The 25800-nt window shown below is 36.7% G+C and overlaps 1 protein-coding gene and 1 non-coding gene across 4 annotated transcripts in view; both read right to left on the bottom strand.

The window, feature by feature from the left end:
- ATP11A (ATPase phospholipid transporting 11A) overlaps positions 1 to 25800 on the bottom strand; it is a 231704-nt gene that overhangs the window by 19261 nt on the left and 186643 nt on the right. For all 3 annotated transcript variants that reach the window (XM_077158705.1, XM_077158706.1, XM_077158707.1), the window contains exons 18-25: positions 24612 to 24793; positions 20799 to 21047; positions 19067 to 19241; positions 7766 to 7868; positions 7370 to 7515; positions 6714 to 6773; positions 5659 to 5786; positions 3481 to 3616 (exon numbers count right to left, since the gene is read on the bottom strand). In XM_077158705.1, coding sequence (XP_077014820.1) covers positions 3481 to 3616; positions 5659 to 5786; positions 6714 to 6773; positions 7370 to 7515; positions 7766 to 7868; positions 19067 to 19241; positions 20799 to 21047; positions 24612 to 24793 — 1179 coding nt within the window. The remainder of the gene's footprint in view (positions 1 to 3480; positions 3617 to 5658; positions 5787 to 6713; positions 6774 to 7369; positions 7516 to 7765; positions 7869 to 19066; positions 19242 to 20798; positions 21048 to 24611; positions 24794 to 25800) is intronic.
- On the bottom strand, positions 20462 to 20566 carry LOC143681823 (U6 spliceosomal RNA). The gene has a single exon (XR_013174880.1). It is a non-coding gene; the product is annotated as a U6 spliceosomal RNA (small nuclear RNA).

Below are 25800 nucleotides of genomic sequence, written 5' to 3'. Positions count from 1 at the left end.
TCACTGTTACACCAGATGTGAGTACCTCTTTTCCTCGCACCTCTCAGTCTCAGGCATGGGGATTCTTACAGGCAGTTTCTCTGCCCATAAAGCTCTTCAAACCCAGACCAGTTCAATTTTCATGTGTAAAAAAATTCCATAAAACATAACTTTTGTTTTTTCAAGGTCACAGTCATAAAAAAATCCTCTATGCTGTCTTCATGTACTAATTTTGTACTTCTATCATAACAGGTTCCTTGCCCATACTGTTGATTGTTCATATTTCAGCAATTCTTTTGGTGTTTACCAACTTCTATTATAACATGTTTCTGAAGGTTTAAGTGTTCATCTAGGAATACCCTGACATTCAACAATAATAAAATAATTATTGTTTAATTTTTCTTATTTGTGGCAGCAATATGTTATGATGGTTTGGGGTTATTAAGGCTTCTGAGGCTGTTACAGAAAATGCTCAATAAGTGAGTTTTACCTTTTCAAAAGTTATCAATGATTCTATCCCTCCCACTCCAGCAACATGAGTGATCTATAAGCTTTCCTTCAGAATGGTTTAGAAATTTTGGAAAAAAGAAAAAAGTAGTTCCTCACCTCTGCCAATCATAGAACCTGGCATCTAAACTTAATACAATTAAGATGCATTTTAGCCCTGAAGGAAATACCATAAGAAAGTGATGAGTGCTTAGAATCCCCAAATTGTCCTTCTACTCAAGAACAAAAAGAATTATCATTCATCTAGGCCCACCCCTTGGTTTACTTGAGCTATTGCAGACTTATCAGAATTATTACAGAACTAGTCTTTAAAACTGTTTTAAGTTTCCTAAGTGATCCAACACAACTTATCCCCAAAACAAAGTTTTAAAAAACCCACCAAAATCAATTTTCCAGAATGAGAACGGCTACTTCTCTCTGAAGGCATTGAGGCTCAGTGGTAGATTTAGAGTTCAAAAACCACAGGTCTTTCTGGGCTTTTCCACTTACTGGGTGAGTGGTCTTCAATCACTCACAACCTCCTTGAGTTCCTTTCCTCATCGGTCACATAAGGGGGAAAATATACACTCTGTGTCCTTAACAGTCATTATTTATAGTAAGAGATATAACTATAACTAGTCTTAATCTTATAGCTTTAAGCCTCCAGTTCTTTAGCTTCTATTAGAGCTTTACTAAATTAAAGAAAATATCATCTCCTCAATGCATAACTGTGGATAAACACTTCATATTAAATAACTTAGCACCAACTGCTCTGTGTGCTGTTTCATAATAACACTGTCTCTAAGGTTTTTATATTTAAAAAATGTATATTATACATATTTAAGTCAAATACAATACTGAACACTGCACTCATATATACTTTGTCATGACAAGCCAGCAAGTACAATAGAATGAGTGCTATAAAAAGCTCTCAGCCAACAAGTGTTGGCATCATACTGGGATTTTCTTAGTTTGAATGGTGCTGGTCAATTTGTTTATTTTGTTCTCCCTTTCTGCATCATTTCAAATTCTAATGGACAGTTTTGTCCACTAATGGCTGATCAAAGGCACACAAAGGATAAAAGGGTCAAGGAAAAGATCATCCCAGAAGCTTTATGATGGTTCAAGGTAACTTCAAGTAACAGTTAAAGGAAACAGAAGATAAGAAGTAGAAGGCAGTATGGAACTTGAAGAAACCCTCAGATCAAAAACATCACTGCAACCACCAGCCAAAAATAGCATGGAGAATGGGTGATGACACTGGCTGGAGATGCATCACGACTGCAGGGGACTTGAAAAGAAAGAAGAGACACTGCTTAAGCCTCTTGCTGCTAAGGTGTCACTCTGGGGACTATGCTATAAGAACCATTCAGGGCTGATTCAATCAGCACTCTCATTTCCAGAGTGCACGCCAGCCAGCAGGACTTTTTAATGTATGTGCCCTTTCCCCCCACCCTTAAATCAGCCTTTTATCATTACATACTTCTTGAGAAGTAGCTATCATTTTTACTCTGTAATACTGAAATTAATTAAGAAGCAGCATGAAATAAAACAAATACTATAACATTTTGCCCCAAACATTCTAGGTCCAAGTTCTAGGCCCTGCCACTTATTAATTATCTGACATTGTACAGTTATTTAACTCGGCTGAACTCCAGTTTACTCAATGTTAACATAACAATAATGTCCAATGTAAAGGGTGATTGCAAACAGGATAATGTCTGTGAAAGTAAACTGCAAAATAAAGTACTGGATGAATGGTGCTTATTGTTGTTACTGATCTTGGAAATTCAGTTCTTGGTATATAAAATTTTAATTCTTTTTAAGATACATGCAAAATGCTTACTTAAAGTTTGGCCCAGAAGGAAATTTTATAAGAGAAATACACAAGAATGAAAAGAAGTATTAGGTTAAATATGAAATGAAATAAATTCTGCTTATAAATTACCCTGAAGGAGTCGCTGAAGAAGAATTTTTCTGATGTCAATAGCAGTATTTATTTGCATAGCCAGTATTTAACTGGTGACATTTAAGTAGAGAACTCTAGACTACTCATTGCATCTCACTATTCTCTCTGATAGCCTAGGTGTGTCATATTCAAAAACAATTTCCCCAATAGGCTTCACATACCTGCTTGTGTTGCCTTTTAAACATAAGTAAAGGGAAAAACAAATACATCAAATCAATTTTTAAAAAGTCACTGACTTAATTGGCAATCCTGACACAGAAATCCAGAGAGAAAACACCAAATACAAATGATCAAAATGTACACAGACTATTCTAGCACAACTTTAAAATTCTAAAGTGATAGAAGGCAGGAGCAGCTAACAGAATTTCTACTACAAAGCACACAGAAGAAGTCACATTTGAAAATATTTTCAAGAAATATTTTATTTGTAATGCACTCCGAAAACATAAAGAAAGGACAAACCCATATTGTCTTACCATATGTGTGTTGGTAGTCATTATCTGAGGGTGGGAAGAGAAGCAAGTAGCAAAAAAGGAAAAAAAAAAAGCAAGATACAAATAAAACAAACCCCCAGAAATTATATTAACAATCAGAGAGCTGAATGTCTACAAGAAAGCTATAAATTTATTCATTGCAAAGAAAACAGATAAAGATAAGTACATGTGAAAAACAGTAAAAAATGTTAAATATGAAATTAATTCTCATATTAAAAAAAGTAATGCTTGAACGATCTAATTGAACCACAAGAGTAATGACTAATGGTGAAATGTAAACTATGAAAAAAAAATCTGAAAAACCTCAGAAAGGATATTCTTTACAATCAGCAGGAAGCTGTCTAGAGCATGGCATTTACTGACGCTGAGCACTAATATAATGTATTCTTTAAAGCAATTTGATAAGTAGATACACAAATATGTTTATCTTCTTATGACACCCAAACCCAATAGACATCCTCACAGGCAGTATTGGATTGACAAAATGATCACGTAGGATTAGGAGGGTGTATTCATAGTAGCTAAGTTCACAAGATCAAGTTAAATACTAACCTGTCCATTGCTGGTCACTGTTGTATTCTCAAACATGAAATAAGCACCAAAGAAAAATACCAGAGCATCAAATACTCCTAAGAATGTCCAATAAATGAACACTCGCCAGCGGAGTAGGGCATTCTTGGCAATATCTCTGTATAAAGAAAAATGTGAGATAACTGTATTCTCATTATACAGTCTCAGTTAATTTCATTATATTCACACCATAATCCCAACCATTCTCCAGAGCTTTGTAGTTATTATTCCTTTTTCTAGGTAGGTGAAGAGCTGTAAATCACTGGAGTTTTCCCCCTAGGTTAGCAGTACCCATGCATGGACCTAGCTTGGAGCAAAAAGACTAAAAACTTCATATCCTTTGGTATAATCAGTGGCAAATTCTGCTCTTTGAGGAGGAAAGGAGCCTCACTGGTATATACAAAATTATGAAACAGTGTTTCTTGTTAGTAAGAAGTAACAAGATCTAATGCATACCTTTGAGTATTTCTCCCTATTTGGGGGGGACTTATCATCCTCAACCCATACAAAGCCTATCCACTTCTCCGCCATGTCTACATGTCCACCCACTGTTTAGGCTCAGAATATGCTCTCTGATCTCCATTAAGTCTTCTGTGTTGATTCCAGACCATACTCTTCTTCACCCACAGCTTATATCACTCAATTTGTACCTAAATTACACATTCAGTGTTTTCTGATTGCTCTGCACAGTTTGATACTTCACTCAATACCATACTTGGTTTCAGAAAGGACTTGAGACAGCTTTTAACACAAAGGTATTACAACAGAAACAGAGACTCATAACCAAAATAAAAAGGAAGAAAATATTCTATGATGGTCTAAACAATTTTGACAATGTAAAATGTGTATGACTGATAAACATTAAGTTGGAGCCCCCTGGCAGCAAAAGCAAAATGTTTTCCGGATGTAGCATTTTACTACGCCTAAATATTCATGACTGATTTTTGTTTAAATATTTTATTTAAAAATTAGCTTGTAAATTCACAATAGGCAGACAGATGTCATAGCTCACACTTCTTTTGCCTCTGAAAGTAATCAACACAGAAAACAATGCACAATGTCCAGCATTCAGCGATTAAAATAGAGTGAAGACCACAAGTTTGTTACACAATTCATGGTATGACTTCTTTTCAGGCTTGAATATACCTGTTCATTCAATAAGAGATGATCTGCAGGATTCCTTCTGGATGCATGTCTAATAGAGTGCATACTCTTCTATTTTCTTATGCTTATTCCTATATTATTAAGTACTTACAACAAACTCAAAACTTTGCCTTTTTATTGTTGGCTAAAGTGATTATTTTGGAAATCAGTACTTCAAGAGCACATATAATGGCTTAATATTCTGAGAAAGGCAGTGAAATCAGCATAATAGTTTCTACAAAATCTCTCACAGGTGAAGCAAGTATTGTTTGTGATGGTGAATACATGAATCTATATATATGAAAATGGCATAGAATTAAATACACACACGTGTGGGCACACACATGAGTACAAGCAAAAGTGGAGAAATCTGAGTAAGAGTTGATGGAATCAATGTCAATACCTTGGATGTGACATTGTGCTACTGTTTTGTATGATGTTTGTAAAATGTTACCATTGGGGTAAACTAGATAAAGATACACAAGAGCTCTCTGTACCATTTCTTACAACTACATATGAATCTAAAATTACCTGAACATAAAAAGTTCAATTTAAAAAAAATCCAAAATACAGTAACACATAAAATCTGCCAGAGATCCTGGAGTGTAGTTCTGAAATGGCAGAAAAACATTTTTTTCTTTATTAAAAAAGAACATTTTAAGCACACCAAGATCTGTTAGCTTTTCTTTTCTTTTTCTCTCACTGAATAGAATACACTTAGTTTTTAAAATATAACGTGGGCTATGAATTTACAGGAGTCACAATGTGGCTAGTTTTTCTTAACTATCAAAAAGCATGGTAAGATACAAACTGGTTTATGTTCATCTCGAATGCAACTTTTACCTATCCAAACTTGAAGTATATTCATTTAAATTACATTGCTTCCTGCTTCAAGGATTACCTGTAGAAGTAAGTGTATTAACTGATACACTGGCTTTAAAATAATGTCAGTCACATATTTGTTTAAAGGAATTTTAACAATTTGCTCCAGAGAAAACTGGTTTGTGAGCCACATACCTGTACAGTGAAGGGTCTCTCTTGAGCATATCTATACTGACATGTTGTTCCATCAGACTGTACAAGAGAATTGGGAGGGAAGTGAAACTGATATTGTAGAGTGTAAGATATGCGGTATCATATAAAGTCTGTAAGAAGGAAAAAAATTAAACTGAAAACAATACTCTGTTGCATTTTTATAAACATTCTGGATGTCTTATTTAAATAGATTTCTTTTTTCATTTACAAAGAACCACAAGCATGAACATTCTAAAATCCATAAAGAGCCATCTTCCTACAGATACAGAATGACCAGGACATTTTTTGAAGTTTCATTATGTAAACTAGTTGGAATTAAAATTTCGCCTGACAGAAGACAGTGGCCATCTCATTCTGCCACTGCAAGCTACATGCAATTCTCATCCCTGTCTTTGAACTTCAATTGCACCCAATGCTAGTCCCTTCAAGGTCAAAGCAGTTGGCCCACAGTCCAATTGAGCAGGACAGAATAAGCAAATAAATGATAGGAAGGAGATATTTGCCTCTGCAGCAATTGCCTCAGGAGATCCTCCATTCCTTTCCCCAGTCAAGATTGCCTCTAAAGCACATTTAAAAAATATACCAAATTTTAATGATGATGAAAGGGTCAAGGATATAAGATTTAAAGTCGATTATTCTACCATCTTTCAGAGAGAAAGCCCAACAAAGTACCACCCTGGACCCTGGAGGGGAGGAAAGTTTCTCTCAGTCTCATCACCAACTGGACTACATTTAAGAAGTGTATCAGCACTTAAAAATACGAAGTCAGCAGAATTTGGGGAGAGCTGGGAAATGGCCAGAGCATGATCCCTGGTGCCATACCCTGTTCCTTTACCCCTATATGCAACTGGGGAAAACGCATGTACTCGAGAGAGGCAGGAGGATGGAGGTGTACTTTTGCCTTCTTCAACATCTTCCCAGGGAGGGTTTGCCTACATACTTTTGGCAATCTACTCTCTCCCTGACGCAGCAAAGCAATACGGTGGAAGGAAAATAAGGGCTCAGGTAGGCTTCTAATTTGAAATACTAGAACTGACCTGTTGTGAAAATCCACAGAAGAACTGGTATAAAAACTGAGGGAAAATGAAGCAGACATTCTGAAAGACAAGTCACAAGTTGTCAGTTCTAAGATATACTGTAAGAAGTATCCTTTACTTATAGGAAAATTCCTTGAAGAATATGTCAATGTAGTACCACTTTATTTGGAGAAGGTGATCCAGACATGTTCTTCTATTCTTACAGAAGAACAGGTAATGTGCATTAAAAATTATTCTCTTATTTCAATAATGTACCTAAAATGTACACATGACTATGTTCTGGCCGTTCTAGGAACAGACGATGTAAAAGAAATGAGAAGGCAATACAGGTGTCAATATAAATAAGAAAGAATTTAAGTTGCAGGACTAGAATGAAAAAAGAATTATTGAAAGGAATTATAAAAGGATGCCCATTCCTCAAATACTTCACTACTGATATCTTTATATTGGTGCCACACTGAATTTTGTCAATGTGAAAAACGTGCTGGGGGTTCCCTCTTGTAGTAATAGGATTATGTTTAACTTTCTGGTAGTTACTTCTATTTATTGAGAAAAATTCCCCTGGTAGCATCAAGTTACTCTGACAAATGTGTCATTGGGTTCATGTACATTATATGCCATTGAAACAGTGATAGGAGCAAGGGAAAGAATACTACCTTATAAAAGAAGTATTGCACAAGCTCAGATATCCTAATATAATAAAAATGCCCATGAACAAGTAGCATCTTCTTTAAATGCTTAAATTTGGGTATTGCATAGTCACTGTTCCTTGCAGCCTGACGACCTTCCTTTCCAATGACACCTATAAAAAGGGATAAAAGTGCTGTATAAATCCTTTTTCATCACCATGCAAATAAAAATAGGAAAAAGCAAAATAAGGTTAGCTAAGCCATTATTCCGAGGTTTTCCAAGAATGCACTCAATTGCAGATGGTGTCTTAAATGTACCATCTAAATTCTATGATATTTCCTTCGGCTGTATCTCCTAGCTAAAGTGACAAATCTTGGTTACCAAGATTTGCAGGTAACCAAAATGAAAAGATAACGGCTTACCTATGCCCACATGTGCTTCCAGGATCATGCTGACATCATTTGCACCATCACCAATTGCTAAAGTGATAGGGTGCTCTTTTGAAAGTTTAATTAATTTAACAATCTGTAAGAGAAATAAATGTAGAATTTATTTTCTCTGCTTTATTTTTACTCAGGCTATTCATTAGCTAGGCAGAAGTAACACAGACATGAAATTACTCATGAAAAGGAAAAAATTAATTGCTCAATTCATTATCTTCAATCTAGCTTGTCTATATAGGATAAAATATCTTTCTTATTGAAAGCAAAATAAATACAGTATAAGTAACTATGGTAGGATTACAATGTGGTAAATAAAAAAAAAAGGCTGGTAGGCAAACTGAAGATAAAGATATGAAACCTATGAAGTAGTTTTAGGTTACTGCTTACTCATATTTAAATATGTAAGAGAAAGATATTTAAATATATAAGAGAAACGTATTTAAATACATAGGGGAAAACTGAACATTGCATTTCATTGGATGTTAAGCTTCTATTTTTTAAAACAAGCTCTTCTTAATGCTATTTTAATTTTTAAATTGTCATAAGTGCAAAACCAAATCTGACAACTTAATGCAACTAATAGTCAAATTTTTGTTCATTTCTTTATTGTTTTTTTTAACATTTATGTGTTTATGTATAATGATATATACTGAACATATAAAACTGAAAAGATGGAGAAAGATGCATTGATTTCACTCTTGTTTCAAAAAGAGAATTAAACACAAAATTAATTCATTAACAAATTAATATGCATAAACAGATTGCAAAAGTTAGTTGAAAACAAAAAAAAAGTAACATGGAATAAATGAAGGGGCAAACATGAAATCCTTGTCATTCTGAGAATAATTATATAAAGTTTACACATATTGTCAAACATAAAAGAAAGAGATTACGCTATCAAAGTATTTTTATGTCAAATAGAATGTATATGAATTCTGAAGTATCAGATTGCCTTCACTGAGAATTAGCCAAAGTGGATCTTGTTTTTATATTTTTAGGGGTATCAACTTCTGGCATTGCAGCATGAGGAGCTCCACTGACCTGTTCTCCAGTGCAACTTGTGAAAACTATTAGAAAAACCACCACCACCACCATTTAAAACTTTTTGGAATAATCCTATCTGCAAACATAGAAGGAACATCTATTTAGAAAAATCTATGAATATTCAGTAAGAAAGGTTAGAATCTGTGGTATGTGAAACAAGACCAGTACTTCCTTCCCACCATAAACTCAGCAGGGCAGAAACTTCACCCAGAATGCTACAGCTAAGAACACAGGGTTCCCTCTTCCCCCAGCAACTACTTGGCAAGCTTTAGTGTTTTCTCACCATGCCCCCAGCTACCTGTTCCTGAGACCACATCCTGAGCAAGTGCAGTTGAGAGGTGACAGTCCCTTCTTCTGCCCAGACATCACTCTTGGAATGGAGGTTCCAATTTGGGCACAGGAAGCTGAAAATAACTGACCCCCACTATATTAACCCTTGTGGAGTGCTGCTGCCTACTCCACAGCCCCCTCCCCAGCTCTAGGGCCCTGGCTCAGGGCCTTTGCCTGTGGGAAGAAGCAGGCTGTAAGAACAGATAGCTCTCAATCTCTTCCCAAAGGAAAAGCATATAACAGAGCATGAGAGGTCAAGTCAAAGGGCACTTTCAAGAACAGTGAGGCTATGATGAAATACAATGGGAAGAGATTTGTGGATTTGATAAAGATACAGCCTAGACTGTAGGTCAGCTAGTTTGCAGGAGAGAACTAGAGAATAAGGTACCTGAGAGGAACTCCCAGAGTCAGAACACATATCAAACACTGACCTCCAAAAATATTCTTCCGAGGAGACATCATTTGATTGAATTTGTTTGTGAAGCAATTTATGCCCAAGTGTATTTTTGAAAACAACAGAGCAACCATCCAGCAGTTAGTGGAGGTTAAAAGTTGGCCTGGTCAGGGAAGAGAGGAAGCCCAGTATCACTGTCATCCAGGGTCACTGTGGCGTGCCCTAATCTCTGCCTCACTGAGGAGTAACATCAGAGATGCAGCACTGTGTAATGAAGTAGATGTCACCAAAATAATCCAGCCAGTCACTAAACAAATAAACAAGCAAACAGCAGTAACAAGCTCTGGGATAGAGACAGGACCAAAGTCCAGAATTGTTACAATATAGTACCTAAATCGAACAATCAAAAAAAAAATTACTAGGTATGAAAAAACCAGGACAGTATGAAGGTATAACCCAAACACCGGGGGGAAAAACAAACAAAAGCAGGCAACAGAACTGTCTATAATAATGACCAGATGTTAGATTTAATAGAAAAGACTTAAAACTAATAATTATAAACATGTTCACAGAACTAAGACTAAGTATGATTAAAGATGCAAAGGAAGGCATTATAATGTCACATCAACTAGAGAATATCAATAAAGATATAGAAAGGAAATAAAACAACCAATTTACTTTTGGAATATCTAAAGTTGAAAAGTACAAAAAGTGAAATAAAAAACTGATTAGAGGGGTTCAACAGTAGATTTGAACTGGTAGAAGAAAGAATTAGCAAAGTTGAAGATATGCTGATAGATTATGCAAGCTAAAGAACAGAGAGAAAAATAGAATGAAAAAAAATGAACAGGGCTGCAGAGAAATGTGGGACCATATTAAGTGCACCAACATGCACAATATAATGGGAATACCAGAAGGAGAGGCATAAAAGGAGAATAAATATTCGAAGAAATAATGTCTGAAACTTCCCAGATTTACTGAAAATTGGTAACTTACACATCAAGAAAGCTCAATGAATTCTAAACAGGATAAATGCAAAGATATCTGCAAACAGAGACATCACAGTAAGATGTCAAAACTCAAAGATGGAGATAATTTGGAAATAGCAAGAGAAAAATGACTCATCATTTTAAAAAACAAACAAACCCATTGTGGTGGTCTGAAGCTGTATGTACTCCAGAAAAATATATTCTTAAATTTAACCCATTCCTGTGGGTGTGGACCCATTGTAAGTATGACCTTTTGATGAGGCTACTTCAGTTACGGTGTGACCCACCTCAATCAGAGTAGGAGTTTTAACCCTATTACTGGAGTCCTTTATAATCAGAATGAAGACATGAAAGACAGAGAAAGCCACGTAACAATAAACTGAAATCAATGAAGCCCAGAAGAGAACGGAGAGACTAGCAGATGCTGCCATGTGCCCTGCCATGTGGAAGAGGAGCCATGGATCAACAGCAGCTGATCTTTGGGAAGAAAGCATTGCCTTGATAATGCCTTAATTTGGACATATTCCTAGCCTCAAAACATGAGCAAATAAATTCCCATAGTTTAACCAGACCTATTTTGTGGTATTTGCTTTTAGCAGCCTAGAAAACTAAAACATCTATCAAGATTAACAGCTGACTTCTCAGCAGAAACAATGGAGGCACTGGAGGTATGGAATAACATTTAAAGTGCTAAAAGGAAAAAAACAACAAAAAACTATCAACCAAAAATCCTCTGCCCAGCAAAGCTATCTTTGAAAAATGAAGTTGAAATAAAGACTTTGCCAGATAAACAACAACTAAGAATATTTGTTGCTAGCACACCCACCTTATAAGAAACATGAAAAGAATTTCTCTAAAAGAATTCTGTCAGGCAAAATTGCAAGTGATCCTAGACAGTAATTCAAATCCACATGAAAAAGCAATGATCACAGCAAAGGTACTTATATGATTATAAAGACATTATAAATGCACCTTTTCACCTTTTTAAAAAACTGAGTTAAAAAAGCAGTTGCATAAAATAAAATGTATAGAATGTATTGTTGGGTTGATAGTATGGGTAAATGTAATGTATTTGCCAGTAAACACAAAAAATATGGGTGGGAACAAGCTGTAACAGGTTAAAGAAATGGCTACAGATGATAAAAATTATGACAGTACTGTATTGCTAGGTTTGTAACATTAATAGATGTATTATTTATAATACATCTTTATATAACATGACCACAAAAAGGAGGGAAAGGAAATAGAACTATATAGGAGTAACATTTGTACATATTACTAAATTTAAGCTGGTATCAATTTGAAGCTAACCCTTAAAAAATACTTGTTTCCCCAGATTAACATGGCAGAGTGGGTAGTAGACTTGGAGTCAAATAGACTAGGAATTAAATTCTGACTGCTATTTTTCAACTTTTTGGCAAGTTGTTTCATTTTTCAGCATCTTAGAAACTTCATTTGTAAAATTAGGATACACATACTCATCACAGTTATTAAGATTAAATGAATTCTTACCTGTAAAATGGTACACAGTAGATGCTCAATAAATGTTAGTTCCCTCCCCAGCCATCTTTAGTATGGATTCTTAATAAATGAGCTATTTCTGTGGATATGATTTTATTTTACATGAAAAGACAGGGAATCTCTCCTGGGCTTTGCATCTGCAGAGGTCATATATTTGATTCAATCCACACCCAACTAACCACATGTTTAATCACAACAAGCAAAATAAGTTCCATATTTTTATTTCTATCATTTTAAACTTGTGCTTCAATTTATAAAAAAAAAGGTGATAACTTCACTAGATTAAAAAAAAATCAGTGATTATAAAAACTAATGAAAGGCTCTTTCTCCGCCGGCCCGCCGGGCGGCGCCCACGCCCCCGCAGCAGCCGAGCCGCCCGCCCTCCTTCTCCCCTCTCTTTCTCCGCCGGCCCGCCGCGCAGCGCCCACGCCCCCGCAGCAGCTGAGCCGCCCGCCCTCCTTCTCCCCTCTCTTTCTCCGCCGGCCCGCCGCGCGGCGCCCACGCCCCCGCAGCAGCCGAGCCGCCCGCCCTCCTTCTCCCCTCTCTTTCTCCGCCGGCCCGACGCGCGGCGCCCACGCCCCCGCAGCAGCCGAGCCGCCCGCCCTCCTTCTCCCCTCTCTTTCTCCGCCGGCCCGACGCGCGGCGCCCACGCCCCCGCAGCAGCCGAGCCGCCCGCCCTCCTTCTCCCCTCTCTTTCTCCGCCGGCCCGACGCGCGGCGCCCACGCCCCCGCAGCAGCCGAGCCGCCCGCCCTCCTTCTCCCCTCTCTTCCCCCTCCTGCTCCGGCTGCTCTCTAACCACCACGGTGCCCTCTTCCCCCGCCTTCACCGTGCTCCTCCGCCACCAGCCTCGACAGCCTTGCCACCCTCACCTTTCCTCCTCCAGAACAGCTACTGGGGGAGTGAAGATAATACAGAGCAGCTCCCGGAACCACGAGGGAGATCAAAGGGACAGCGTACCCCATCCTGGAACGGCTGACTATCTGGGAGAACCAGCTCCGGTGAGATCACCAAGGGGCACGGGCTTTCCTGGGTGGGACGGCAAGCGACCGGAGTCCCTCCCTTCCACCTTCCTGTGCCAGCTGGTAGAACTGGACAGGCGGTCCCCTTAGGCCGCGGCGGCTGGTGCCCCCACCACACGAGGCCCCCCGGAACAACTGAGATAGTTGGGTTGGAAATCCCCAGACTGCGGAGAACAGTGACCGGGGGATCCCTTCCAAACACGTGACTCCCCCGTCGGCTGGGAACAGTGTACTCTCCCGGGCTGCGACAGCTGGCGCCCTCCCGCCACGCTTGGTGCCCCGGGCCGACTGGCTAATTTGGCCGGACGCTCTCCTGTGCTGCGACGGCCGGCGACCCTCCCCGCGTTTGGAACCCCGGGCCGGCTGGCATTCTTCCAAGACGCTTCGGTTGCCGAACCTCCCCTACGGCGAGAGTTTTCCAGAGTTGAGGGACCCACAGCAACTTTCGCTGGTGGAACCCACAGACAGGCGTGTGCCACGAGCGCCACCTACTGGGCAGGATAGGAAGAACAGAACCCAGAGATTGCACAGAAAAATCTTTCAACCTGTGGGGTCGAACACCCGGGGAAATCTGACTAAATGCCCAGACGCCAGCAGAAGATAACGGATCACGCTCAGAAAATTGAACATATGGCCCAGTCAAACGAACAAACCAATAGTTCAAATGAGATACAGGAGCTGAAACAACTAATGCTGAATATACGAACAGAAATGGAAAACCTCTTCAAAAATGAAATCGATAAATTGAGGGAGGACATGAGGAAGACATGGGCTGAACATAAAGAAGAAATAGAAAAACTGAAAAAACAAATCACAGAACTTATGGAAGTGAAAGATAAAGTAGAAAAGATGGAAAAAACAATGGATACCTACAATGACAGATTTAAAGAAACAGAAGATAGAATTAGTGATTTGGAGGATGAAACATCTGAATTCCAAAAAGAAACAGAAACTATCCAGAAAAGAATGGAAAAATTTGAACAAGGTATCAGGGAACTCAAGGACAATGTGAACCGTACAAATATATGTGTAGTGGGTATCCCAGAAGGAGAAGAGAAGGGAAAAGGAGGAGAAAAACTAATGGAAGAAATTATCACTGAAAATTTCCCAACTCTTATGAAAGACCTAAAATTACAGATCCAAGAAGTGCAGCGCACCCCAAAGAGATTAGACACAAATAGGTGTTCCCCAAGACACTTACTAGTTAGAATGTCAGAGGTCAAAGAGAAAGAGAGGGTCTTGAAGGCAGCGAGAGAAAAACAATCCGTCACATACAAGGGAAACCCAATAAGACTATGTGTAGATTTCTCAGCAGAAACCATGGAAGCTAGAAGACAGTGGGATGATATATTTAAGTTACTAAAAGAGAAAAACTGCCAGCCAAGACTCCTATATCCAGCAAAATTGTCCTTCAAAAATGAGGGAGAAATTAAAACATTCTCAGACAAAAAGTCACTAAGAGAATTTGTGACCAAGAGACCAGCTCTGCAAGAAACACTAAAGGAAGCACTAGAGTCAGATACAAAAAGACAGAAGAGAGAGACATGGAGAAAAGTGTAGAAAGAAGGAAAGTCAGATATGATATATATAATACAAAAGGCAAAATGGTAGAGGAAAATATTATCCAAACAGTAATAACTCTAAATGTCAATGGACTGAATTCCCCAATTAAAAGACATAGACTGGCAGAATGGATTAAAAAACAGGATCCTTCTATATGCTGTCTACAGGAAACACATCTTAGACCCAAAGATAAATATAGGTTGAAAGTGAAAGGTTGGGAAAAGATATTTCATGCAAACAAAAACCAGAAAAGAGCAGGAGTGGCTATACTAATATCCAACAAATTAGACTTCAAATGTAAAACAGTTAAAAGAGACAAAGAAGGACACTATATACTATTAAAAGGAACAATTAAGCAAGAAGACATAACAATCATAAATATTTACGCACCGAACCAGAATGCCCCAAAATACGTGAGGAATACACTGCAAACACTGAAAAGGGAAATAGACACATATACCATAATAGTTGGAGACTTCAATTCACCACTCTCATCAATGGACAGAACATCTACACAGAGGATCAATAAAGAAATAGAGAACCTGAATATTACTATAAATGAACTTGACTTAACAGACATCTATAGGACATTACATCCCACAACAGCAGGATACACCTTTTTTTCAAGTGCTCATGGATCATTCTCAAAGATAGACCATATGCTGGGTCACAAAGCAAGTCTTAACAAATTTAAAAATATTGAAATCATACACAACACTTTCTCGGATCATAAAGGAATGAAGTTGGAAATCAATGATAGGCGGAGGGCCAGAAAATTCATAAATACATGGAGGCTCAACAACACACTCTTAAACAACAAGTGGGTCAAAGAAGAAATTGCAAGAGAAATTAGTAAATACCTAGAGGCAAATGAAAATGAAGACACAACATATCAAAACTTATGGGACGCAGCAAAGGCAGTGCTAAGAGGGAAATTTATTGCTCTAAATGCCTTTATCAGAAAAGAAGAAAAGGCAAAAATGCAGGAATTAACTGTCCACTTGGAAGAACTGGAGAAAGAACAGCAAACTAATCCCAAAGCAAGCAAAAGGAAAGAAATAACAAAGATTAGAGCACAAATAAATGAAATTGAAAACATGAAAACAATAGAGAAAATCAATAAGACCAGAAGTTGGTTATATGAGAAAATCAACAAGATTGATGGGCCCTTAGCAAGATTGACAAAAAGAAGAAGAGAGAGGATGCAAATAAATAAGATTAGAAATGAAAGAGGAGACATAACTACTGACCTCACAGAAATAAAGGAGGTAATAACAGGATACTATGAACAACTTTACGCTAATAAATACAACAATTTAGAAGAAATGGACAGGTTCCTGGAAAGACATGAACAACCAACTTTGACTCAAGAAGAAATAGACGACCTCAACAAACCAATCACAAGTAAAGAGATTGAATTAGTTATTCAAAAGCTCCCTAAAAAGAAAAGTCCAGGACCAGACGGCTTCACATGTGAATTCTATCAAACATTCCAGAAAGAATTAGTACCTACTCTCCTCAAACTCTTCAACATAATCGAAGTGGAGGGAAAACTACCTAATTCATTCTATGAAGCCAACATCACCCTAATACCAAAACCAGGCAAAGATATTACAAAAAAAGAAAACTACAGACCAATCTCTCTAATGAATACAGATGCAAAAATCCTCAACAAAATTCTAGCAAATCGTATCCAACAACACATTAAAAGAATTATACATCATGACCAAGTAGGATTCATCCCAGGTATGCAAGGATGGTTCAACATAAGAAAATCAATTAATGTAATACACCATATCAACAAATCAAAGCAGAAAAATCACATGATCATCTCAATTGATGCAGAGAAGGCATTTGACAAGATTCAACATCCTTTCCTGCTGAAAACACTTCAAAAGATAGGAATACAAGGGAACTTCCTTAAAATGATAGAGGGAATATATGAAAAACCCACAGCTAATATCATCCTCAATGGGGAAAAATTGAAAACTTTCCCCCTAAGATCAGGAACAAGACAAGGATGTCCACTATCACCACTACTATTCAACATTGTGTTGGAAGTTCTAGCCAGAGCAATTAGGCAAGAAAAAGAAATACAAGGCATCAAAATTGGAAAGGAAGAAGTAAAACTATCACTGTTTGCAGACGATATGATACTATATGTAGAAAACCCAGAAAAATCCACAACAAAATTACTAGAGCTAATAAATGAGTACAGCAAAGTAGCAGGCTACAAGATCAACATTCAAAAATCTGTAGCTTTTCTATACACTAGTAATGAACAAGCTGAGGCGGAAATCAAGAAACGAATCCCATTTACAATCGCAACTAAAAGAATAAAATACCTAGGAATAAATTTAACCAAAGAGACAAAAAACCTATATAAAGAAAACTACAAAAAACTGCTAAAAGAAATCACAGAAGACCTAAATAGATGGAAGGGCATACCGTGTTCATGGATTGGAAGACTAAATATAGTTAAGATGTCAATCCTACCTAAATTGATTTACAGATTCAATGCAATACCAATCAAAATCCCAACAACTTATTTTTCAGAAATAGAAAAACCAATAAGCAAATTTATCTGGAAGGGCAGGGTGCCCCGAATTGCTAAAAACATCTTGAGGAAAAAAAACGAAGCTGGAGGTCTCGCGCTGCCTGACTTTAAGGCATATTATGAAGCCACAGTGGTCAAAACAGCATGGCATTGGCATAAAGATAGATATATCGACCAATGGAATCGAATAGAGTGCTCAGATATAGACCCTCTCATCTATGGACATTTGATCTTTGATAAGGCAGTCAAGCCAACTCACCTGGGACAGAGCAGTCTCTTCAATAAATGGTGCCTAGAGAACTGGATATCCATATGCAAAAGAATGAAAAAAGACCCATCTCTCACACCCTATACAAAAGTTAACTCAAAATGGATCAAAGATCTAAACATTAGGTCTAAGACCATAAAACAGATAGAGGAAAATGTTGGGAGATATTTTATGGATCTTACAGCTGGAGGTGGTTTTATGGACCTTAAACCTAAAGCAAGAACACTGAAGAAGGAAATAAATAAATGGGAGCTCCTCAAAATTAAACACTTTTGTGCATCAGAGAACTTCATCAAGAAAGTAGAAAGACAGCCTACACAATGGGAGACAATATTTGGAAACGACATATCAGATAAAGGTCTAGTATCCAGAATTTATAAAGAGATTATTCAACTCAACAACAAAAAGACAGCCAACCCAATTACAAAATGGGAAAAAGACTTAAACAGACACCTACCAGAAGAAGAAATACGGATGGCCAAGAGGCACATGAAGAGATGCTCAATGTCCCTGGCCATTAGAGAAATGCAAATCAAAACCACAATGAGATATCATCTCACACCCACCAGAATGGCCATTATCAACAAAACAGAAAATGACAAGTGCTGGAGAGGATGCGGAGAAAGAGGCACACTTATCCACTGTTGGTGGGAATGTCAAAGGGTGCAACCACTGTGGAAGGCAGTTTGGCGGTTCCTCAAAAAGCTGAATATAGAATTGCCATACGACCCAGCAATACCATTGCTAGGTATCTACTCAAAGGACTTAAGGGCAAAGACACAAACGGACATTTGCACACCAATGTTTATAGCAGCGTTATTTACAATTGCAAAGAGATGGAAACAGCCAAAATCTCCATCAACAGAAGAGTGGCTAAACAAACTGTGGTATATACATACGATGGAATATTATGCAGCCTTAAGACAAGATAAACTTATGAACCATGTAATAACATGGATGGACCTAGAGAATATTATGCTGAGTGAATCCAGCCAAAAACTAAAGGACAAATACTGTATGGTCCCACTGATGTGAACGGACATTCGAGAATAAACTTGAAATATGTCATTGGTAACAGAGTTCAGCAGGAGTTAGAAACAGGGTAAGACAATGGGTAATTGAAGCTGAAGGGATACAGACTGTGCAACAGGACTAGATACAAAAACTCAAAAATGGACAGCACAATAATACCTAATTGTAAAGTAATCATGTTAAAATACTGAATGAAGCTGCATCTGAGCTATAGGGTTTTTTTTGTTTTTGTTTGCTTGTTGGTTTGTTTGTTGTTGTTGTTTTTTACTATTACTACTACTTTTATTTCTTTTCTTTATATTAACATTTTATATCTTTTTCTGTTGTGTTGCTAGTTCCTCTAAACCGATACAAATGTACTAAGAAACAATGATCATGCATCTATGTGATGATGTTAAGAATTACTGAGTGCATATGTAGAATGATATGATTTCTAAATGTTGTGTTAATTTCTTTTTTTTTTCTTTCCGTTAATAAAAAAAAAAAAAAAACTAATGAAAGATTTTCAGTATTTAAATGTATCTCAATCATTAACTAATTAAAATAGAAATAAAGTATCAACCTGTGCCTTCTGCAAAGGAGCCATTCGACAGCACAGCACTGCACTGCAGTTTCGGCAGATTTCAAGGAAGAGTTCTCTGTAGTTGCCAGAACTTCCATCTTCTCGGGGTTTCATTATTAAAGACAATGCAGCTCCATCAATAATTAAACCGTAGTCTTGCATATCTGTTGAAAGTCTGTTAGATGATACAAGTACGAAAGAATATTCAATAGCTAAATTTACAGAGTTTAGAAGACATACAAATTGTTTTGCTAGCTACAGATGTTACAAATCCACAATCAAGGGATTAAGGGAAAAACATTTCTTGTTTAATCAATACCGTCTTTACAGTAGTGGATGTAATACTTTTGACTGTATTTTTAAGTTGTGTTTTAATTAAATATCCTTATTTTATGTAAAGCAAAAACACATTTCTATTCGTGGATCCACACCCAAGTTCCAACACTTCTGAAACAATATAAGGAGAGTTTATTCTTGCATTGTAAAGAAGTCAAATTTATTCTTAAACTTCCTAGCTCCATTTGCTAAACTTGATCTTTTTCTTCACCAGCTAATATAATATCTCTTTGGTATTCTTCTCAGATTACCTACATTGGTAAGAACATGGCCATATTATTCTGTTAGGTTTCAAAAACAGACATTCTGCAGATCAGATAAAGAAAAATATTTTTGTACTATTTATGAATAATTTAAAATTTACATATGACTAAACTCCTGATTTTGCTTCACCTGCATTAATGAAAATCTGAAACAATTCAAATGAAATCTAATATCAGATAACACATCTAATTAGCCAGCACAGACAGCATTCCTAACATGTGTCAGAATAAACTGCTGAATATTCTTGGGTAAAAACAACCCTTGGGCTGTTTTGTCTTAATAGAATAAGAAACCATGCATTATTAATATTTCCCTATCTCCTTCTGGCAGACACTCTAAGGAATCTACAATGGAGCACCCTAACTGTCTTAGAAGCAGATGAAAATTATCCCATTCAAAAAAAAAAAAAAATGGAGAGGGGGGAGAGAGTAAGGGAGAGAGAGATGTGTTATATATGCTGAACAGAAATAGCTCTAGTCTTGTCCCCAGTGCTGCTATTGCTGCCCAAGGAGAGAACCAAATGCCTAATATATATATAATCAGGTTCTACAACCTTGCAAATGTGGGTAAAAGTTCAAATTCTCCAAATTTTGTCTTAGAATTAGAGGACTGAATGTGACCCCAGTAATAAAGATAGATGGGATGCATTTATGGGGAACATTACACGTGAAAATTTACATGAGGTGAGAGCTTGATGTGCATGTGGGGCTGTAAAGGACAAAAGCCACATCTGAACTTAAATGTTTACAAAAATACACCTTTTTTTTTTCTTTTTCATTTTTCTTTCAAAAAAAAAAACATATGGAATGCTTCACGAATTTGCGTGTCATCCTTGCGCAGGGGATGCTAATCTTCTCTGTATTGTCCCTATTTTAGTATATGTGCTGCCAAATCGAGCACAATATACCTATTTTTAAATTTAAAATGTTTAAAAAATACTTATTAACCTGGACTCAGAACACTTCTCTAATAAAATGAGGTGATCAGACAAAGTAAGTTTCAATGAAATAAATAAGGAATTGTAAGAAGTTCCTGATGTGCCATTTTTAAAACACAGCCAAACACAGTGCCTTCTCTTCTTGGAAGGTCCTGAGAACACTGTTTTGTGGTGGACAGCAGGGGCACCACCTACCCTGAGTTGTCTCTCGTTAAACTGCCACTGTGGCGGAGCACGGTCTTGCTCAACTCAAAGAGAACATCGTGTAAACTCTGCTCTTCAATTTTCTTGGTGGTAAGCTCCAGGAGTTGTGTGTTTCTCCTAAAAAGTTTGCAGGCATAACAGGTGGCTGCTGCAGTCTCCATTTTATCTCCTGTTAGTACCCAAACTTTAATTCCAGCTTTCTGTAGTGCTTCAATGGTATCAGCAGCTTTCTCCTGGAGTCTGAGGAAAGTTTAAAAAACAATACTGACAAAGGCAAATCAAGATAAAGAACTTCAGAAATTGTGACTCGATTAAAATATGCATGCCCTATTCCAACCCCAAATTAAAAAGCACTATCTTATTGGCTTATGATCTTATGTAGCATGCTTGAATCTTTTTTTAAAGTTACGTGGGGAAGTTTTCTAAAAAAAAAAAGCAAACACTTCATAATATCAGATAGATAAACACAGACAAAATATTTAAGAAATAAAGTGGTCCATCTTGTATAATGTACATTTGCTAGACATCACAGTTTTCTGTCTAATGGGACTCAGACTACTTGGAGAGAATTTTAAGCAATTATAAAAAGGAAAATCATACCAGACAATGACAGTGAAAAAAAGTCTTAACCAGCTGGAAAATGGGATCTAGCAAAGAAGCGGCAAGAAATATTCATTATCTTTTCTTTAGGTATAAAATAGCCTAATTTTGTAACTTATCAAATTGGAGTCCAGACACTTCTCAATAATACAAAAAAATACCGATAATGACACTAAAAATTCTACTATTAGCTAGTGTACTATGTGCTTATCACGTGCAAAGCACTACATTAAGCATTTTATGGGCAATATTTTATCTTCGCAACAACCTTATTACATTATTACACCCACTTTACACATGGAGAAAACAAAGCTTAGAGCAGTTTAAAAAGTTGCCCAAAATCCTGACCAAAAGGGGGAAAAGAAGCGTTACAAATAAGGTACCAGGGCTGAGAGAGTTCAAATAGTCGAGAGCCTACTCTGGAGGTCACTTTTATGCAAGCTTCATTTGGACACTGCTATTTATGATAGCTTGCCAACCCGCAACCAAAACCATTCCAGCTGATCCTAAAGAATACGGAAGGCAATAATACAAGATTCTATAAAGGTTCCATGCACTAAGGTAACTTTCCAGAAACCTACAGCCTCCAGATGGGTCTTTAGACCAGTTAAGTCCTTGAAATGCAGAGGGTCCAGCTTCTCTAGAACATTAACTAGTTCCATTCCCCACCCCATATTATCAACAGCCCCTTTCAACATGAAAGTGTTAGAATGGGCATAGTTCAAATACCCCTAAAGAGTGGGAAAAGATCAAAGGGGATGGCGGAATTATACAGAGAAGGTAGGGTTTAACAAATGAGTGTGATTGCTAAATCATCATATTGATATTTCTTTTAATCTCCAGTGTCTGGGAGCAGCTAGTAGTAAAATCCTAAAACTGTGGAATTGTAACCCATACCAAACTTTGAGATCTGTTTTACAACTAATTGTTGTGATGTCCTTTGAAATTTGTTGCGTTTTAATATATATATTATTTTTCACAAAAAAGAAAAAGTTGATTGTGATGATAAATGCACAGCTATATGATGGAAAAAAAATTTATATTAAAAAAAAAAAGGTGCCCCAAAATGAACAGCTATCTTAACATTGGTCAAGCTTTGCCATTATCCTTGGAAGGTTTGGTATCAAAACAATAATTATTCCATTTTGGTAGCCTAACATTTTTTTCCTAGATTTTAGAATTTTAACTTTTTATGGGTGTGTGTGTTCTAATGCATTATGTTTTTTTAAAGTACCGAAGGAATGGATTTAAATTAGAATGATTTGGGTTAGATTCTGTAACACACTTGTTAGATAATCTCAGGATCACACTATCTTAGCCTTTGAGAGAGAGAAAAAAAAAAACCCCTAACTTTCCAAATTTTTTTTTTTTAAGAAAGAAAACAGAGGCCCAGAGAGGTTTGTAAATATGCTGGCATGAACTTTTAAATTAATAATTTTGAATCAAATATCACTTCAAAGCCATTCATCCTCTCCCTCTCCCCTACTCTCTATTCTCTGTTTTTGCTGTGCCCCAACCTTCTCCCAGTCAACCTGCTTGCACAAATCCTCAGGATTGGCCATGTGCACGTGTGCCTCTGCATGTGCCACTCCCTCCGCCTGAAACATCCTTCTCTTCTCCGTCAATCTAGTTCCATCATTTCCTTTAAGGATTGCTACCAACTTTTTCCTAGGCAACACCACCCCACTCTTATTCTCTTATCCTGACCAGTCCTCCTCTTTTTGTCAAATGGGGGTCACTGAAAGGATTAAGTGTCCTAATAAGCATAAGCACAGTACCTGGCACACAGTGACTGCTCAGTAATTAAATCTATTTTATTTCCATAGCTTCACTTTTTAAAACTGTCTTATGCATGACGCTTATGTTTATATCTCGTATCCTTAATGTATACTGAATATAGGGGAGTGATTTAAGAAAATAAAAATAAAACCAACCCAAAACTTCCTATATTGCCTATTACCCTACTCAGATCAAGAACTCCTTATATGCTTGCTAATTAAAGACATTAAAAAACTATAAGCTTAGAGATAAGAATTTAAGTTTTGAACCATAATAAATCTTAAAGACTTCAAACTTTATAGTATGACCACTGCCAGGAAATGATATCTCAATAAATTCCCTGGAGTTTTTAATTGTATATATTTTTTCTTCTCCATTCCTTCAAAAGAAATCATTACCATTCCTTTCACTTTGCCTCTCAAAACAACGAAGTACTGTAGGAAATACCTCGAATAAGCAAATTCACAGAGACAGTAGATTACAGGTTACCAGGGGTTGGGGAGATGGAAGGAATGGGGTGGGGTGAAGAGTGGGGCGTTATTACTTAATGGGTACAAAGTTTTGTTTGGGGTGATTCAGTAGTGGATGGTGATGACAGTAGCATAATATTGTGAAAGTAATTAATACCACAAGTGTATATGTGAAAGTGACTAAAATGGGAATTTTGAGTTGTATATATGTTACCCACATTAAAAATTAAACAAAATTTAGCAACAACAAAAACTCCATGTAACAGCTGACCATTCATTTCTTGTGGACAAAACCTTAAATAACTCTAAATCCTTGTTGCAGAATTGTGGCAGAAACTCTTTTGTTTGGAGTTATTTGAAAACCTGTAATTTCAAATTGGTAACTTTACTAGTTATTATATTCATCTTTGCAATATTCCAGTACATTATTTTAAATTTCTTAACCAAGTAATGACAAATACATTTATTTGTGTTAAGATGTTTATTTGTGTTAAGAATGTGTTAAGATCTAAATTAAGGCAATAACTACATTTGGAAAAAAACTGTAAACAATTTAGAAACAGAATGAGCTACTGATTCCATTCTAAAGAAAAATTCTTAAGAAAATAGATGCTATCTCTTGATTATGTATGTCAGATGTTCTATTCATTGAAAGTGCACATCTTTTTTTCAAAATATAGATCAATAAATTTTCATCTTGCTTTAATGATAACTAGGTTAATTTTAAAGCATTCACATTTTCTTTGGTGATAATCACAATATCATCCAGTTGTTGACCTGTCCTGTGCTGTCACTCTACAGTGTGCAATGAAACAAACGTGTCTCTTCCTAATGAGCATATCAAATATGTGAGGTCACTGATAACAGTTCCTTCTGAAGCTCCCACTGTGTATCCCATGTTGTTCTAGTTCGTCATTATTGTTTCCTGAAGACAAGGTACAAGCTGCTACCTTACCGATCCTCAACAGCCGTGGCCCCCAGCAGAATGAGGTCCTGCTCTATTTGCTCATATGCCTCTGCTAATTTTTTTTCTCGATCTTGAAGTGCCAGTTTAGCAGCCTGAAGCAGCTTACAAACACCTTCATATTCTTCTTGGATGAGTCTTTTATAGGCAACACACAAAGTCCTCAGCCCCTCCTACAGAATAAAATGTAAGATTTAACATGAATTGAAAGCATCACATGATGAAATACTAGTTTTCAATAGCTTTCTTAATAACCCATCTCTAATTAGAATGACTGACCAAAGAATTATAAACCAATCAACCCTCAAATGAGTTAGTCATTTACAACTGAATTATTTATAGCCAATTAAATATGGCTAATCATTATAGATTATAGGTTTTCAGACTAGTAAGCATGGGAATAAATAATTCAAATCAGGGCCATCATACCAAAAGACAGACTTTGTTCTTTTATTTTGACAAAGAGTTCAATTTAAACTTTTCAAAGAATAATAACTTTCACTTTTATGGTCAATATCAACCAATATTTCTAAAGAAACATGTTTTATGTAGGAAGATTGTGCTATATTTTGACCTCACTCAGTTTTCACTGAAGGAAAACTGCTAGTTTATTTATCAAAATTCCTGGGACCACAAGAGAGAAATAAGACTAAGAACAACAAAATGCTTTGCTGTGATGAAGAGTTCTGAATTTCACAGAACACAAAACATAACAGCGGCCATCTAGGTATAAGTATATAGGACACAGAGACTGAAGAGACAAAAAAGAGAGCATTTAAGAGAAAAAATGTCTTTGTATCTGTCAATAAAAGTTTCATTCCCATCAAGACGAAACAAACCATGTCCACTTTAACTTTTTACAACTACATTTAATATTTACTAAACATCAATGCCAACACAAATGTTTTAAACTAATCATTTATGGTATGATTTCCCTTTTTGTTTTTGTTTGTTCTTTCATCTCCAACTGTACTGATAAGAGGAAAAGAACCAAAATCCCCCTAAATAATCATTCCAAATTCTGGGAGAATACTGGTTTTTAATACTGGTTTTCACTGTATGAGTTCAAATGTCCTATAACTATCGGGGAATATTCACATTTCTCAGGCCTCCAAATTTATTTCAAGGATATAATCACCATTAGTTTAATATCTCTTATTGTCCATGGAGCTCTTGAAAG

The sequence above is a fragment of the Tamandua tetradactyla genome, chromosome 4 (assembly GCF_023851605.1).
Source record: "Tamandua tetradactyla isolate mTamTet1 chromosome 4, mTamTet1.pri, whole genome shotgun sequence".
In the NCBI taxonomy this organism is placed as follows: Eukaryota; Metazoa; Chordata; class Mammalia; order Pilosa; family Myrmecophagidae; genus Tamandua; species Tamandua tetradactyla.
Note: the sequence above shows the minus strand (reverse complement) of the source record. Positions and strands in the feature narration are given on the sequence as shown.